The sequence below is a fragment of the Lampetra fluviatilis genome, chromosome 14 (assembly GCF_964198595.1).
Source record: "Lampetra fluviatilis chromosome 14, kcLamFluv1.1, whole genome shotgun sequence".
NCBI lineage: Eukaryota > Metazoa > Chordata > Hyperoartia > Petromyzontiformes > Petromyzontidae > Lampetra > Lampetra fluviatilis.
In genome coordinates, this window is record NC_136288.1 from 13,814,129 (window position 1) to 13,832,468 (window position 18,340).

Below are 18,340 nucleotides of genomic sequence, written 5' to 3' on the forward strand. Positions count from 1 at the left end.
AAATGTTGTGGCTTGGCTCTCCAACACACCGGTGTGCTGTACCAGTATACTACACTACACTATACACTACACTATACACTACACACTAATGCTGTACTACTGACGAATTGGCCACGTTCTGTTTACGTGACAACCCTTACTAGTTGGCTGTGTCGGGTGGTGGCGGGTTTAACGACACATTTCTATTTTCGCGATCTAAATCCAAAAAAAACCTATATTATGGATGTGTATTCGTGTTTAAGTGCTTATGTGTGGATAGTGTGAGGAGCTCACAGATCATTGAAAGATATGGACATAATTCTCATCGGTGAGCGCCTCCGGCAGGCGAAGCTGCGTTGGCTGGGTCATGTAGCCCGCATGCCCAGCCACCGCATGCCCAGACAGCTTCTGTTTTGCCGGATCGAGGGGGCTAAACGGGCGCGGCACGGGCTAGAGAAGAGATGGAGTGATGTGGTACAGGAGGATGTGGAGCTGAGTGGACTTGCCGATGACTGGTACCAGCGGTGACAAGATCGGCCTCTGTGCAGGAGGCTCGTGAAGGACGCTACTGGGCAGTTGGAGGCAGTCGCCCTCCAGCAACAACGGAGGGCGGAAGAGCGACGCTCACAACAACGAGCGGAGCGCCGGGTGATTAAATCTCAACAAGTTTGTACTATAGGGAACACGGGTGGTGCATCTACCAGTCATCTCACTCAGTCAACCCACGGCACCTGAGTCTGTCCCGTGACCTACCAGCAAGCCGTCGGCCTGTTCACGTGACCTCAAGGTGCACCGAGCGGTGGTGCAGTGGTTAGTGCATTGCGCTACTAATCCGGCGATCCGAATTCGAGTCCCGCTCACGGCCAACACCAGTGACGATTATCTATGAACCGGTCCTGGGCGTCCCCTAGGTCTACTCAGCCTCAAATGAATAGCTGGGGCTTTGTGTGAACATCGCCACTGGGGAGACAAAGGCGTCCTGGCGTGGTGCTGGCCACCCACCCCGCTGTGTGCGGTGACGTCATTCATAGGTGCTCGCTAACAGCACTTGCCCCAAAAAGTATGTGAAGGCTACACAGGGGATCTTTGTCTTTGTGAGTGTGCGGCGTGTGTGTGCGATGTGTGTGTGTGCGCCATGTGTGTGTGTGCCATGTGTGTGTGCGGTGTGTGTGTGTGCGATGTGTGTGTGCGATATGTGTGTGTGCGATGTGTGTGTGTGTGCGATGTGTGTGTGTGTGCCATGTGTGTGTGTGCGCAGCGCTGCTGTGAATGTAAATCACGGGTCTTTGTGTGGCCGCGCATCACAGAGACGACAGAGAGAGAGAGAGAGACGGGAGACAGAAGAGACGGGGGAGAGAGACGGGGCACGGGAGAGGGAGAAGGGAGAGACGAGAGGAAGACGGGGCACGGGACAGGGGAAGCGTGAGTAGGAGGGGGAGAGGAGGAGGAGGAGAGACCTCGAGAAAGGGAGTCGGAGACGGTGATCGCGAGCCGAGTCTGAGGAGGAGGAGGAGGGGGAGGAGGAGGAGACCGCAAGGACGAGGTGGGAGCGAGAGACGACGGGCCGAGGCAGCGGAACGAGAGACGGGAGCAAGGGAGAGGGAGAAGAGGAGGAGGGGGTGGAGGAGGAGGGAGGAGAGGGTGGGGACAAGGAAGACGAGGGAGAGGCGGAAGGGAGAAAGGGAATAGCTGCGAGTCGGAATCGAGAGCAGCAGAGAGAGAGAGAAGGGGGAGAGGGGGAGGAGAGCGAGCGGGAGACGCGAAATCTCCGGCATGGAGCCCACGTCCTCCCTCACATCCTCCTTCTCCTCGCGGGATGAATGAGTGACGTCCATGCACGAGCCACCACCTCGCCTGCTCCGCCTTGCTCTATCCGCTGCTGCTGCTGCTAACGACGACGCCGCCATCGCCGCCTTCCTTCTGCCAGGAGCGGCCACCAGCCTCTCGCGCCCAGCCGGTGGTGGCGCTTCGCCCCGGCACCCGGCATGGCGTGCTGTACCGGTCGCTGCGCGCTCATCTTCATCTGCTGCCTGCAGATGGTGAGACACGGAGCTATAACGACGGTTACGAGTCGGCGTGAGAGTCAGCGTGAGACTCAGAGTGAGAGTCAGAGTGAGAGTCAGCGTTAGACTCAGAGTGAGACTCAGAGTGAGAGTCAGCGTGAGACTCAGAGTGAGAGTCAGCGTCAGACTCAGCGTGAGTCCACATCACGTACCCTGCTGTATATTTGGAGTTTGCGTGTCTCTCTCTCTCTCTGCTCCCTGTGAGACGGCGTTAAGAGTAATTTAGCAGCTGCTCTACATTTCCACATGACCATGGGCCACTTGGTTGAGCGAGGTGACCATTTGCGATGCTACACAACTCAGCGGTGCCTTAACCTGGCTACTAATTGTGTTTTTTAACAGCAGCAGCAACAGAGATGCGGGTCTGGGCGTGAGTCTCGGCTTGAGACGGCATCGCGAGCGGGTAGCCGATTGTGTCTTCGAGTTGCGCTGTCCCTTTGTGTGCGCCCGTGTGTCTATGATCGTGCTCGCGTGCGTGCTGTGTGTGGGGTGGAGCGGGAGTGTCGTGTGGTGAGCGCGCTGCGCTACGACCCCGACCCCACCGCGACCCCAGTTCGATCCCCACTCACGGCCAGCAACATTGACGATTGTCTGAAGCAGTGCCCGGGCCTCCCTGAGGTCGACTCAGCCTCAAATGAGTACCTGGCGCGGTGTGTAAACGTCACCGCTGGGGAGACAAAGGCGTGGTGATGGCCACCTATCCCATCGTGGGCCGTGCCGGCCTTCATTGGTGCTACTCGCTAACAGCACTTGCCTCGACAATCTGTAACAGGGTATATAGGGGGATCTTCGTCTGTGTGTATTCTGGATTGATGGATGATCGTAAAATCATGGTGTAGCTTTTCGTGGAGCTTCGTTCACGCAAATGGAATCTCTCGCAATCGCTCAGGAACCACACAGCTGGAAGGCAGCAGCAGCCGGCGCTACCAACACAATTGCCCAAGGTCTGCTGTCCTCGACATACTAAGATGCTCTCAGCCAATTGTACGCGTGCGAGGAGACCGGGGCGGCCCGGAGAAAACCCACGCGTGCGAGGGGGCAACACTCTATCCCATACCGCAGGGACAGATGGAGATTAGTTCGCACTTTGCCGTGACGCCGACAATGGTGTGTGTGTCTGTGGCTGTGTGGCTGTGTGTGTGTGTGTCTGTCTGTGTGTGTGTCTGTCTGTGTCTGTCTGTTTGTGTCTGTCTGTGTGTGTCTGTCTGTGTGTGTGTCTGTATGTGTGTGTCTGCCTGTGTATGTGTGTCTGTGTGTGTCTGTGTGTGTGTCTGTTTTGGTGTATGTGTCCGTGTTGGTATATGTGTCTGTGTGTGTGTCTGTGTGTGTCTGTGCGCGTGTGTGTCTGTGTGGCTGTGTGTGTCTGTGTGTGTCTCTGTGTGTCTGTGTGTTATGTATGAATGTTGTATTGTGCCTGGTGGGGAGCGGTGGCGCAGTGGTTAGCACACGACGCTGACGAACCCCGTGAGGCCTGGGTTCTATTCTCTCTCACGGCCAACATCGGTGACGCAAATCCACTCCCTAAGGTCGCCTCAGCCTCAAATGAGTACCAGGTGCAGTGCACGAGCATCAGAACTGGGGGAGACAAAGGCGACCTGGCGTGATGCTGTGTCCACCCACACTCTCGTTTGCACTACTATCGGCCTTCAGATATTCTCGCGAACAGCACTTTGCCCTACGAGGGCTCTTTGTCCCGTGCGTTGTGCTTAACACGCCGCGTGGTGTCTTTGTCCTTTGCGTTGTGCGGGTGTGTGGGGAGCGGTGGCGCAGTGATTATCGACGCGGCCGATTCGATCGACCGCGTGTCGCCGTGGTCGAATTCGCTCGCGTCCCTTTAAAAATGGCGACACCCCTGTCTCTCGAAGGCGGGAAACCCCAACAAGCCGCGCCCCGTCGTGACGAGTGTGTTGATGCCAGTTACGTCACCAAGTCTCCGGGGTAGTAAGAGGACGGTGGGGGGGGGTAATTTGGATGGTGGGGGAGGTGGGGAATTGCGGTGGGGGCGGAAAGGAGTGGGGGGGGGGACGTAAGGGGGGGGGGGGGTGCGGGGATGAGAGGAGCAGAGGAGAAGCTTCGAGGTGGATGAGAGGGGGTGCGACCTTCGAAGTGGGGGGGGGGAGAAGAGTGATGAGAAGGAGGGGGGGTGAAGATTTTGGGTGGGGGGGGGGCGTGCAATAGGTGGGGGTGGGGCGAGACGCAGAGCGGGGGGGGGGGCGCAGAGGTGGGGGTTGAGAGGGGAGGGGTGTGGGTAATTTTTTGGAAAGCTCCCCGCTTTAATTGTGGGGGCTTATTCATTGATGCTGCCCGTGCCAGGTGTGGTGTTTTACAGTGGCTACTGACAGCGCCCGTGGGTTGATATTGAGAGGGAGTGGAGCTGACGCAGAAGGGCAAATGTTCTATTAGCAGGCTGGCTCACGTGTGTGTGCGATTGTGAGCCCAGCGCAGCGAGGTTGAGAGTTTCACCCATCTCTGTGTGATCCACCAACCCTTGTGAAGCTAACAGAGGGCCAGGTACCAGGAATGGAACCTTCGTCTGGATGTGTGGTTGGTAATCTGACAGTAAGGCCACCGGGCCGATCATGAACTCACGTATCACGCACCCAACACTCACACATCACTCACCCTCCACTCACCCACCACTCACCCATCACTCACCCTCCACTCACCCACCACTCAACAACCACTCACTCACCACTCACCCATCACTCACTCACTCACCACTCACCCATCACTCACCCATCACTCACTCACCCATCACTTACCCATCACTCACTCACCCACCACTCACTCACCACTCACCCATCACTCACTCACCTACCACTCACCCACCACTCACCCACCACTCACCCAAGCCACGATGCACGCGGCATTTAGCGAGGTGATGCCACCAACTATCTGAGAGTGTGGTCGAGTGTGCCTTTGTGTCTTCATGATGGTGGGAAGACAAAGGTGGCCGGGCGTGGTGTTGGTTGGCCACCCATCCCGTCGCGTGCCACGAGGGTGTTGAATGTGTGGAGTTTGTATTCTCTCCTCCTGTTCTGCATGGATTTCCTCCGGGGTTATCCCGCACACAGACAAACAATGTAACATCCAAATTACCTGAAAATTATCAATGTTGGCCGTGAGTTGGAATCGCACTCGGGTGGCTATGAGGTCTGCAACCTTCCCAGTACGCTAACCACTACACAGCGAGACAGGATGGTACAGACGAGGCAGAACACTTCAAACGAGTCAGAACAATACAAACGAGACGGAACAATTCAAACGAGACAAACAATACAAACGAGACGGAACAATACGAACGAGACGGAACAATACAAACGGGACAGAACAATACAAACGAGACAGAACACTTCAAACGAGACAGAACAATACAACCGAGACAGAACAATACAAACATGACAGAACAATACAACCGAGACAGAACAATACAAACGAGACAGAACAATACAACCGAGACAGAACAATACAAACGAGACGGAACAATACAAACGAGACAGAACAATACAAACGAGACAGAACAATACAAACGAGACAGAACAATACAAACGAGACTGAACAATACAAACGATACAGAACAATACAAACGAGACAGAACAATACAAACGAGACAGAACAATACAAACGAGACGTAACAAAACAAACGCTGTAGATAATGATTATGTAGGAGTAACGATGATGACGGTGAAGATGATAATGATTCCTTCCGAACAAGCAGTGCAGAGGAGCGAGATGTTAACTCCCTCGCCTGGTGTGCAGGAGGTCGTGGGTTCGATCCCGACCCTTGACGCCTGCTGCTGTATATTTGGAGTTTGTGTGTCTCTCTCTCATCATCATCACGGTGGCTAGGAGATGTTAACTCCCTCGCCTGGTGTGCAGGAAGTCGTGGGTGCGATCCCGACCCTGACGCCTGCTGCTGTATATTTGGAGTTTGCGTGTCTCTCTCTCTCAGCATCATCACGGTGGCTAGGAGATGTTAACTCCCTCGCCTGGTGTGCAGGAGGTCGTGGGTTCGATCCCGAACCTGACGCCTGCTGCTGTGTATTTGGAGTTTGCGTGTCTCTCTCATCATCATAACGGTGGCTAGGAGATGTTAACTCCCTCGCCTGGTGTGCAGGAAGTCGTGGGGTTCGATCCCGACCCTGACGCCTGCTGCTGTATATTTGGAGTTTGCGTGTCTCTCTCATCATCATAACGGTGGCTAGGAGATGTTAACTACCTCGCCTGGTGTGCAGGAGGTCGTGGGTGCGATCCCGACCCTGACGCCTGCTGCTGTATATTTGGAGTTTGCGTGTCTCTCTCTCTCAGCATCATCACGGTGGCTAGGAGATGTTAACTCCCTCGCCTGGTGTGCAGGAGGTCGTGGGTTCGATCCCGAACCTGACGCCTGCTGCTGTGTATTTGGAGTTTGCGTGTCTCTCTCATCATCATAACGGTGGCTAGGAGATGTTAACTCCCTCGCCTGGTGTGCAGGAAGTCGTGGGGTTCGATCCCGACCCTGACGCCTGCTGCTGTATATTTGGAGTTTGCGTGTCTCTCTCATCATCATAACGGTGGCTAGGAGATGTTAACTACCTCGCCTGGTGTGCAGGAGGTCGTGGGTGCGATCCCGACCCTGACGCCTGCTGCTGTATATTTGGAGTTTGCGTGTCTCTCTCTCTCTCAGCATCATCACGGTGGCTAGGAGATGTTAACTCCCTCGCCTGGTGTACAGGAGGTCGTGGGTTCGATCCCGACCCTGACGCCTGCTGCTGCTGTATATTCGGAGTTTGCGTCTCTCTGCCCGTGATCGCGTGGATTTTTTTTCTCTTGGGGCCCTCCGATTTGTTTTCCTCTCCATATTAAAAAAAACACCACAACACATCACGCTTGTAGAGTATCTGGCTACTGCTATGAATGACCCACGTGACGATGAGTCCACGTGCTTGAGCCCTCATCTGTGGTAGCCAGGGTCGCTCCTGATAAAAAGAAAAGAGAGCTCCATGGCTCAGTGGGGGCCTTCCTTACCTGGGTAAAATAAAAAACAAATAGTTGATAGCTTTTGTAAAAATGCTCCGAGTCTTTGGGTGGCGACTCCCCAAGCAGATGTTGGGACCCCCCCCCCCCCCCTAGGGAGGAGGAGGAGGAGGGCCGCTCTGTTTATTTTTCCTGGGCGAAAAATTCGTCTCAAAACAGCACGGGGCCGACTTTCCTCCCTCCCTCCCTCTCCACACAGCCTTCTCCTCTTACCCCCCTCTCTTTCTCTCTCGCTTCAAAGACAAAGATCCCCCGTGTAGCCTTAACACACTGTTGGGGCAAGTGCTGTTAGCGAGTAGCAGCGCCTATACGGGCCGGGACGGTACACGAGGGGGTGGGCGGCCAGCACCACGCCCGGCCGCCTTTGTCTCCCTCGTCGAGATGTCTATTTTTTTACACACCGCAGCAGGTACGCATTTGAGGCTGATTCGACCTAGGGAAGGCCCAGGACCGGTTCGGATATTCGTCACTGGTGTTGGCCGTGAGAGGGAATCGAACTCGGGTCGTCGGGTTTGGAGCATAGCGCGCTAACCGCTGCACCACCACTCTCTTCTACTTATCCACACATCTCCCTCTCTACCCTCTCCATCTCTCTCCTCACATCTCCCCATCATATCTCCCCCCCCCCCTTCTCTGCGGCTCTCTCTCTATACATCTCCCCACATATCTACTACTTCTTAAACACTCTCTCTCCTTCTCTCTCCATACCCTCTTCTCTTAAACACCAACTCTCTCAGTCTCGAAATCTCTCCGGGTGTCTGCTCACATCCCTGTCCCTATGATTCACACTCTCCCTGTTCTTCCCTTTATATCCATGATCATCTCCACGTTTCTCTCTGATCATCTCCTCCCAACGTATACTTTTTAATAGTATTTAATAAACATCTCTCTCCATCTCTCTCCATCCCACTCGACATAATTCTCTCCTTCTCAGTCCCTCTCCCTTCTCTCCCCCCTCCCCACACACCCCACCTCCCCCTCCCCCTCTTCTTCCGTAGACTAATTCCCATAATTTGTTTCAGACGCAATTCAAGTCGCACTGTGCCTCTGAGGACACAGACCATTTTTCGACTTCCGTACCCTGCTGATCAACGGAATAGCACGGTTGGCTTCTCACGGTGCGAAAGAAGTTCAACATGCTTACATACACGACAAAACTAGTTAGACCATTGGAAAATGAATGTTCTAGTTGTATACACGTGTGTCGATGTAGAGCGGCGTTCATGCGAATTGCATCTCTCACAAGGCAGCAGCACCAGCCGAGCGGCAACCAGCCGGCGCTACCAACAATTGCTCGAGCTCTGCGCTCCTCTATATAGTAAGATGTTTTCCAGTCAATACACGAGCGTCTGTACACGTGGACAACCCACACGTGCGAGGGAGCAACACTGTATCCCCATGGCAACGGGACAGATGGATATTCGTCTGCGCTTCGCTGCACCGACCTCTGCTGGCACGCCAGGGTATGGCACATCCTCGATAAAGTCACCTAGAAGGGAAGTAATAAAATAATAAAAAATAAAACATAATAAAATAATTCTCACGACGTTTCGGCCACAACGCAAGCAGCCGTCCTCAGGTGGCTGCTTGCGTTGTGGCCGAAACGTCGTGAGAATTATTTTACTATGTTTTATTTGTATTATTTTATTACTTCCCTTCTACGCGACTTTACCGAAAGAACCAAGAAGATGAATCCCTGCAGCAGTCACGAAAGCTTCAAATCGAAACATCCTCGATAGTTAAGAAACATTAGGATCAGTGTTGAGTGTTCTTACATGTATTGTACGCCTGTACGTTGAGCCTGTTTCGCACCGTACGTAATCAACCGTGCTCATCGGAGGTGCGGGAAACGTCACGTAGAAAGGGGGGGGGGGGTGTGTACATGCAACGCGCTATGAACCCGGCCACCCGAGTTCAATTCACATTCACGGCTAACATCAGTAGCGAGTGGGCATTTTGGATCCGATTCTGAGCCTGCCGCTACGTCGACTCGGCCTTAACTGAGCGCCATGCGCGGTGTGTACACAGCTGGTGCGTGTGTGTGTGTAGCCCCTGCTCCGTAGGTGCACAATGCTTGCTAACAAACGGCACTTGCCCGAACAGCATGGACGGCTATACGAGGTGGGGGGGGGGGGCTTTGTCTTTGTTTGCGGCGTCATCGCTGTCAGCCTCAATGACTGGTGGGTGATGTGAGCGCGCGCGGGCAAGGGGAGAGCGAGCGCCGTCGTCGTTAGAAGCTCAACAGCTGCGACCCACAGAGACGAAGAGAGAGAGAGGGGGGGGAGAGCGTGAGTCTCCGCAGTGGAGAGAGAGGGAGAGGAGAGTGTACGTTGACTGTTCCTCCCAAAGGGAGATGCTCTTCCGGAGTGGCTGCCTAACGCAGAGAGAGTTTCGTGATGGCCGTGGCAACGGGAGGGAGGGAGGAGGGGTGTTGTTCTTTGCAATTGTAACGGAGACGTTTTAGCCCACTGGCCTTGTTCAGGGCATGTGGGAACGGCGGTGAGGGGGGGGGGGGGGTGGACGAGTGATAGAAGAGAGATGAGAAATGTAGATGGGGAGAGAGAGGCGGGAAGATAAGAGGGGATGTGTAGGTACAGTCGACACGAGCCAATGCTGTTTAGTTTGCGAGTGCCTATTAGGCGGCATGGCCCGGGGCACGTCACGGGCAGAAGGGATTGACGGTCGATGGACGAGAGGCCAGCCAGAGGTAGCCAACGAGAAATTGGAATCGGCCAATAACTCCCACGGTGATAGCAGCATGGACCCTGCACGCTGCGAATCTTGTGCGTTGTGGGGAACGGTGGCGCAGTGGTTAGCGCCGCCGGTCCCCGCCGCCGGGCACCAATACGACAGTGGCGATGATCTCAACCGCTCCTGGGTCTCCCTTAGGTCGACTCAACCTCAAGTGAATACCCGCTGCGCGTGCGTGCGTGTGAAGGTCAGCACTGGGAGGCGAGAGACAAAGCCGATCGGGCGTGGTGCTGGCCACCCACCCCTTCCTCGTGTGCCGTGCCGGCCTTCATAGGAGCTGCTACTCGCTGACGGCACTTGCCCCAACAGTCTGTGAAGGCTATACGGGCCATCTGTGTGTGTTGTGTTGCTCGTCTCTTCTCATTGAGATGCAAATGAGGCAGCGGAGAGTTCACGACAGAATGCAAATGCGCGCGACACGAAATAAACACGCGACAATTAGCCTCCTCCACATGCCTGTCCATTCCACATGACGCATTATTTTTTGATAAAAACATTAAAAACAAAAAATCTTTCACGGAGAGGGCCCTTGCCTACGAACATCTGGCAGCTCGCTCGCATTGATCCAAGCGAGCTTGACTCTTGCCGATGAGACACGGCACGTCAATGCCGGTCCAGAAGTTTAGGTCGTCTTGAAATCAGTGCTGCTCAAAGGTTGCACCCCTTCCTGTACGTTCAGTGCGCCTGATGGGATGTGTAAGAAAGACTTTTGTTGTTGTTGTATATATCTATGTTTTACTTGAGCTTGCTAGTGCTGAACCAATGGCAGCTTGAGAGTAGTCACTGCGGCCGATGGGATGTGGTGTCTCGTGGTCGGTGCAGTTTAGTTTGCGATTGCCTATTGAGGCCCAGAAGTGACCACGGCCGACGGTCGAGACTAATTACGGAGCAACAGACGCAAGGGGGGAAAGAAAACGCTCCGGAGAATACGTCCACCAGGGAGACGGAGCGATTAAATCAGCCTCGTGTGAAAGTGCTGGGTGGTTTGTTATGCGTATTCGCTGGATCGTGAGAGGTGGTGACGGCGTGCTTGGGGCTTTCATCCAGCGGTGGATAGAGAATGGACCATGGTGGCGATGTTAATGGAGAGTCCTTTATCTAGCAGTGGATAGATAATGTACAATGATGATGATATTGTGGTGGCCTCCATCCACCAGTGGATAGAGAATGGACCATGGTGGCGATGTTAATGGAGAGTCCTTTATCTAGCAGTGGATAGAGAATGTACAATGATGATGATATTGTGGTGGCCTCCATCCACCAGTGGATAGAGAATGGACCGTGATGGTGATGATGATGGGCAGGCTTTCATTCAGCGGTGGATAGAGTGCGGACCACGATGATGACGGGCAGACCTTCGTCCAGCAGTAGATAGACACTGGATGACTGCGATGGAGCAGCAACTAAAGAGATATCTATATCTATGTATCTATGTAACTGATCGATATATATATCTATGTAACTGATCGATACAAAAAGTAGAGACATCGCATCTCCTCCACCTCTTTCACGCATCTCCTAACCCCTCCCCCTCCCCTCCCTATTGTACCCCCCCCCCACACACACACAGCGGCATATGCTGCATTGTGTAGGCCCGAACGAGTTATTCGTGCCGTGGAGGCTCTGGCAGATGTTAACCCGGGTCCCTGGTGAACGCCGTCGCTTCGCCAACCGCGGCTGAATGCGGTTCCGCGTTATATAGCCTGGGCCCGTCTGTCCGTCCAACAACTCGGGGGGTGGGAGGGAGGGGTGGGGGGGGGGCAGCTGGGCATGAGAACTCTGGTGAAGATAGATGATTCCCACACGAGCGAAAACGTTGGGGTGCCACGGTGGCTAGGAGATGTTAACTACCTCGCCTGGTACGCAGGAGGTCGTGGGTTCGATCCCGACTCTGACGCCTGCTATGAATTTGGAGTTTGCGTGTCTCTCTCTCATCATCATCACGGTGGCTAGGAGATGTTAACTACCTCGCCTGGCACGCAGGAGGTCGTCGTGGGTTCGATCCCGACCCTGACGCCTGCTATGAATTTGGAGTTTGCGTGTCTCTCTCTCATCATCACGGTGGCTAGGAGATGTTAACTACCTCGCCTGGCACGCAGGAGGTCGTCGTGGGTTCGATCCCGACCCTGACGCCTGCTGTGAGTTTGGAGTTTGCGTGTCTCTCTCTCATCATCACGGTGGCTAGGAGATGTTAACTACCTCTCCTGGTACGCAGGAGGTCGTGGGTTCGATCGCGACCCTGACGCCTGCTGTATATTTGGAGTTTGCGTGTCTCTCTCTCCCCCCCCCCCCCCCCGTGGTCGCGTGGATTTTCCTCCGGGTCCTCCAGTTTTTCCCTTCCACATTGAGAGACGTGGCGCGTTTCGAGAGTGTATAGCTGCAATAAATGTCCACGTGATAAGCCCACTTCGTTGAGCTATAATTTGTGATGGCCAGTTGGCTTCTGAAAAAGAGCTGCGTATCTCAGTGGAGCTGGTAAAGTGAAAAAGAACGAGTTTAATGGTTTGGTTGGTATCAAGTTGTGGTTGCTACAATGAATTGCACCGCAGAGGACACAGGGCAAATTATTCATCAATGGGGCTGATAATCCCTCCCTCGCTGCTGGAATGCGCCCCATTATAACGCGGAGCGTGCCTCGTTATAACGTGGAACGTGCCTCGTTATAACGCAGTTTTTGAGCGGTCGACGACAAACCGCTTGTGTTGCCTCCGAAACGCCGTGATTTATTATTTTATTTCTATTATTACTTTTATTCATTTGAATTATATTTTTTTAACCTACGTGACTTCACCGAAAAAACCTAAGACCACGACCTCCTGTATACCAGGCGAGGTAGTTAACATCTCACCACCGTGGTGTCCCTATCACTTTTGCCTGTGTGCAGATATTGTGATTTAAATCGCGGCGACTCAACGTCAGGGATTTCCGCTTGCACTCGAGACTCGTTAACCGACGTGAGCTGTTGCCAGGAGACTGAACTCGGAGGTGGCTGTGTTCATAGCGCGGTGCGCTAACCACTGCACCACCGCTCCCTCCTATCGCTCCGACAATTATTCATATGGCTATCGCATTTAATATGCGTTCACATTGTGGCGAAAGGTCTGCCTCTCTGAGATCTCACAGCCAGACGATAAAAAAACCCAGACGTGATCATTCTTCGTTGTTAATTCTCCGTGGAACAAACGTAGCATAATCTCAACTTTATATGGATATCATCTCATATAAAGGGTTTAATTTATAATAAAGGTAATATGTATAGAGATGAGTTTATGTTTAATGCACTGAATGTGGTCGCGGTTTTTCTTTTTAATTACAGAACGACCTTCAGATGGTCACCAAAGACGCGTGGGCGAGAGGTCTGAGTGTGTGTGCGCGTGATTTGGGGGGAGCGGTGGCGCAGTGGTTAGCGCACTCCCCTCCCAAACCCGAACCAACATCAGTGACGAACATCTGAACCGGTCCCCTGATCCTGGGCCTCCCCTAGATCGACTCAGCCTCAAGTTAGTACTACACCTGCTGCGCTGCGTCAAATACTCGGCACTTGGGGAGAGAGACAAAGGCGGCCGAGCGCTGTGTTCCCCATGCAGGCCACCCACTCGCGTGCCGTCCGAGGTGCTGCTACACACCGACAGAGCACTTGCCCCAACAGCCCGTTACGGCTGGACGGCGCAGTGCCGGATGATCCTAGTAGCACAAGTAGCTACAGGTGTAGTAGCTGCACGTGTAGTAGCTACTGCACGTGTAGTAGCTGCACGTGTAGCAGCTACTACACGTGTAGTAGCTGCACGTGTAGCAGCTACTACACGTGTAGTAGCTACTACACGTGTAGTAGCTGCACGTGTAGTAGCTACTGCACGTGTAGTAGCTGCACGTGTAGTAGCTACTACACGTGTAGTAGCTGCACGTGTAGTAGCTACTACACGTGTAGTAGCTGCACGTGTAGTAGCTACTACACGTGTAGTAGCTGCACGTGTAGTAGCTACTACACGTGTAGTAGCTGCACGTGTAGCAGCTACACGTGTAGCAGCTACTACACGTGTAGTAGCTACTACACGTGTAGTAGCTGCACGTGTAGCAGCTACACGTGTAGCAGCTACTACACGTGTAGTAGCTGCACGTGTAGCAGCTACTACACGTGTAGTAGCTAACTGTGTAGTAGCTAACTGTGTAGTAGCTACACGTGTAGCAGCTACTACACGTGTAGTAGCTAACTGTGTAGTAGCTACACGTGTAGCAGCTACTACACGTGTAGTAGCTAACTGTGTAGTAGCTAACTGTGTAGTAGCTACACGTGTAGTAGCTACGTGTGTAGTAGGAGGGGGGCTTTGTATTTTGTCTTCCCTCTGTTATGATTTTTCAAACGGACAAAATTCTCAGAAAGACAGACAGAGAGCAGTGGCGGTGATGCTGCTGCTGCTACCACTGCCCGCGTCTCCCCCGCCCTGCACCCCCCCCCCGCCACGGGAAGGGGTAAAACAACATTCTGAATAAAACATTTTGCTGGGAATATAACGACGACGACAACAACAATGCCACAAAGCGAGACAAAAGCACAATATTTCATCTCTCAAATCCCTCGGCCCAAGAAGTTGCGCGTCTCTGTAAGACTTCGCTCCTCCACAAGGAAACACCTCGTACGAGATCAGAACACAACGTTTTGCTGGCTGGATAGCAGGCTGGCTGACTGACTGGCTGACTGACTGACTGGCTGGCTGACTGACTGGCTGACTGGCTGACTGGTTGACTGACTGGCTGACTGGCTGACTGGCTTGCTGGCTGACTGGCTGACTGACTGACTGACTGACTGGCTGACTGGCTTGCTGGCTGGCTGGCTGGCTGACTGACTGGCTGACTGACTGACTGGCTGGCTGACTGACTGGCTGACTGGCTGACTGGCTGACTGGCTGACTGGCTGACTGGCTTGCTGCCTGACTGGCTGACTGACTGACTGACTGACTGGCTGACTGGCTTGCTGGCTGGCTGGCTGGCTGACTGACTGACTGGCTGACTGGCTGACTGACTGGCTGACTGACTGGCTGACTGGCTGACTGGCTGACTGGCTGGCTGACTGGTTGGCTGACTGACTTGCTGGCTGACTGGCTGACTGACTGGCTGACTGGCTGACTGACTGGCTGGCTGACTGACTGACTGACTGGCTGGCTGACTGACTGGCTGACTGGCTGACTGGTTGACTGACTGGCTGACTGGCTGACTGGCTTGCTGGCTGACTGGCTGACTGACTGACTGACTGACTGGCTGACTGGCTTGCTGGCTGGCTGGCTGGCTGACTGACTGGCTGACTGACTGACTGGCTGGCTGACTGACTGGCTGACTGGCTGACTGGCTGACTGGCTGACTGGCTTGCTGGCTGACTGGCTGACTGACTGACTGACTGACTGGCTGACTGGCTTGCTGGCTGGCTGGCTGGCTGGCTGGCTGACTGACTGACTGGCTGACTGGCTGACTGACTGACTGGCTGACTGGCTGACTGGCTGACTGGCTGGCTGACTGGTTGGCTGACTGACTTGCTGGCTGACTGGCTGACTGACTGGCTGACTGGCTGACTGGCTGACTGACTGGCTGGCTGACTGACTGACTGACTGACTGGCTGACTGGCTTGCTGGCTGACTGGCTGACTGACTGACTGACTGGCTGACTGGCTTGCTGGCTGGCTGGCTGGCTGGCTGACTGACTGACTGGCTGACTGGCTGACTGACTGGCTGACTGACTGGCTGACTGGCTGACTGGCTGACTGGCTGGCTGACTGGTTGGCTGACTGACTTGCTGGCTGACTGGCTGACTGACTGGCTGACTGGCTGACTGGCTGACTGGCTGACTGACTGGATGGCTGACTGACTGGCTGACTGACTGGCTGGCTGACTGGCTGGCTGACTGACTGGCTGGCTGACTGGCTGACTGGCTGACTGACTGGCTTGCTGGCTTGGCTGGCAGGTTGACTGACAGGCTGGCTTGGTTCGCTGGCTAGGTTGGCTAGCTGGCTGGGACGGACGGTCACGTTCAGAGGACTTTCGCGTTGCTGGCAGCGTGTTAATAAAAACGAAAATTAAAGTTCAACACATTCTGTTTGGAACCGGTCACCGCTTCTGGTGGAACTTGAGTCTCGGGAGGAGGTGGTTGTACCCACACTTTACCCCACCAGCACGCGACATGCCGGTCGACTCACTGTGCTGTGACTGTGGGGCGCACAGAGGCCGTGACGGTGGATGGCGTGGGGCGTGGGGGAGGCGGTGTAGGAGCTTGCACCAATGTGTCGGCTGCCGCGTCGGGAGGTCGAGTCGGCGACCTCTGGGTTGCATGTCCAGCGCGCGCTGACCAGCGCCTGGCGGCAGCGGCCAAAGGGTCACGTGTACGAACACCTGATTGTTGAAAGATATTCGAAAATGATTCCGTGGTCCACCAACCCTTCGTTCTAAATGTACACGTGTGTACGTTGAACTTCTTTCGCGCCGTACGTAGCCAACCGTGCTAATCGGGGGTTCGCGGGGGGGGAAGACAAAGGCGGCCGGGTGATGTGTTTCCCACACCACCCCTCTCGTGTGTCGGTACAGCCTTCGTAGGCGCGCCCGAACGAACACCATTTGCCCCAACAGTCTAAAGGCTCTGTGGGTGCGGTGGGGGGGGGGGGCTGATACAGCGTGTGTGTGTTGAATTTCTTTCCCACCGTACGTAAGCCAAACCGTGCTAACGCGTTTGCGTGTGTGCGATATGAACGGCCTGCATAGGTGCTCCGATAACATTTCTGAATAGGCAGGGCGTTGAAGGGAGGTGGTGGCGGCGGGGGGGGGGGACGTAGCCTTGCACGCGCACGTGTGCGAGTCGCCGTGTCCGTGCAAGGTGCAGGACGCGCGCGGTGTCACTGCGTGCTCTGCCTTGCGTGGATCAGGGTCACCGAGGTGCTGCTGTCTGTCTGTCTGTCGATATGATGATGTGCGTTGTGCTGCTGCTGCTGTGTGGGGTGGGAGGGTCGCAGGGCGGACTTTGTCGAGAGGTGTGTTCCCCTTCTGCTTTCATGTGTATGGCCGGCATTGTGCGCGTATCTGTGTGTGTGTGTGCGTATCTTTGTGTGTGTGTGCGTATCTTTGTGTGTGCGTGTGCGTATCTCTGTGTGTGTGTGCGTATCTTTGTGTGTGTGTATCTTTGTGTGTGTGTGTGTGCGTATCTTTGTGTGTGCGTGTGCGTATCTTTGTGTGTGTGTGTGTGTATCTTTGTGTGTGTGTGTGTGTGCGTATCTTTGTGTGTGCGTATCTTTGTGTGCGCGTATTGTTGTGTGTGTGCGTATCTTTGTGTGTGTGCGTATCTTTGTGTGTGTGCGCGTATCTTTGTGTGTGCGTATCTTTGTGTGTGTGTGTGTATCTTTGTGTGTGTGTGTGTGCGTATCTTTGTGTGCGCGTATCTTTGTGTGTGTGCGTATCTTTGTGTGTGTGCGTATCTTTGTGTGTGTGCGCGTATCTTTGTGTGTGTGTGCGCGTATCTTTGTGTGTGTGTGTGCGTATCTTTGTGTGTGTGTGTGTGCGTATCTTTGTGTGTGTGTGTGCGTATCTTTGTGTGTGTGTGTGCGTATATTTATGTGTGTGCGCGTATCTTTGTGTGTGCGTGTGCGTATCTTTGTGTGTGTGTGTGCGTATCTTTGTGTGTGCGCGTATCTTTGTGTGTGTGTGTGCGTATCTTTGTGTGTGTGCGTATCTTTGTGTGTGTGAGTATCTTGTGTGTGTGTGTGCGTATCTGTGTGTGTGTGTGTCCGCGTGCCACTGTGCGTGGGGAGCGGTGGCGCAGCGGTTAGCGCTACGATGCGCTACGAACCCGAGCCACCCGAGTTTGATTCCCGCTCACGGCCACCAACACCGGTGACGATTATTTGAACCGATCCTGGGCCTCCCCTACGTCGACTCAGCCTCAAATGAGTACCTGGTGCGGTGTGTAAACATCACCACTGGGGAGACAAAGGCGGCCAGGCGTGGTGCTGGCCACCCACCCCCTCGTGTTACCGTGCCGGCCTTCATAGCTGCTCGCTAACAGCACTTGCCCCAACAGTCTGTTCAGGCTACACGGGGGGATCGTTGTCTTTGTGTGTACACAGGCTTAGCCTCACATCACACACTCTCCCCACCGCCCTCCCACCGCTCCCCCCCCCGTCTCCGTGATTTGTTTCCATGACAACGGCGCAGAGCGACCCACGCAATGCGAGGGTCCGTCACTGGGGAGGGAGGGGAGGGGCCGGGGGGAGGGGCGGGGCCGGGGGGGAGTTGTAATTCTGCAGGGTGAGGATGCTGTTCACCCTCTAAATAAGAATGCCCCTCAGTCATAGGGCTATATATGAGTCCATGGGTCTCTGTGTGAGTCTATGGGTCTCTGTGTGAGTCTGTGGGTCTCTGTGTGAGTCTATGGGTCTCTGTGTGAGTCTATGGGTCTCTGTGTGAGTCTGTGGGTCTCTGTGTGAGTTTATGGGTCTCTGTGTGAGTCTATATGTCTCTGTGTGAGTCTATGGGTCTCTGTGTGAGTCTATGAGTCTC

General features: G+C 54.3%; 1 protein-coding gene across 1 annotated transcript in view; it reads left to right on the top strand.

Moving 5' to 3' along the window:
• Positions 1-1,628: 1,628 nt before the first annotated feature.
• LOC144935897 (sodium/potassium-transporting ATPase subunit beta-1-interacting protein 3-like) overlaps positions 1,629-18,340 on the top strand; it is a 40,575-nt gene continuing 23,863 nt past the window's right edge. The window contains exon 1 of the mRNA XM_078862754.1: positions 1,629-2,018. Coding sequence (XP_078718880.1) covers positions 1,965-2,018 — 54 coding nt within the window. The 5' untranslated portion in view covers positions 1,629-1,964. The remainder of the gene's footprint in view (positions 2,019-18,340) is intronic.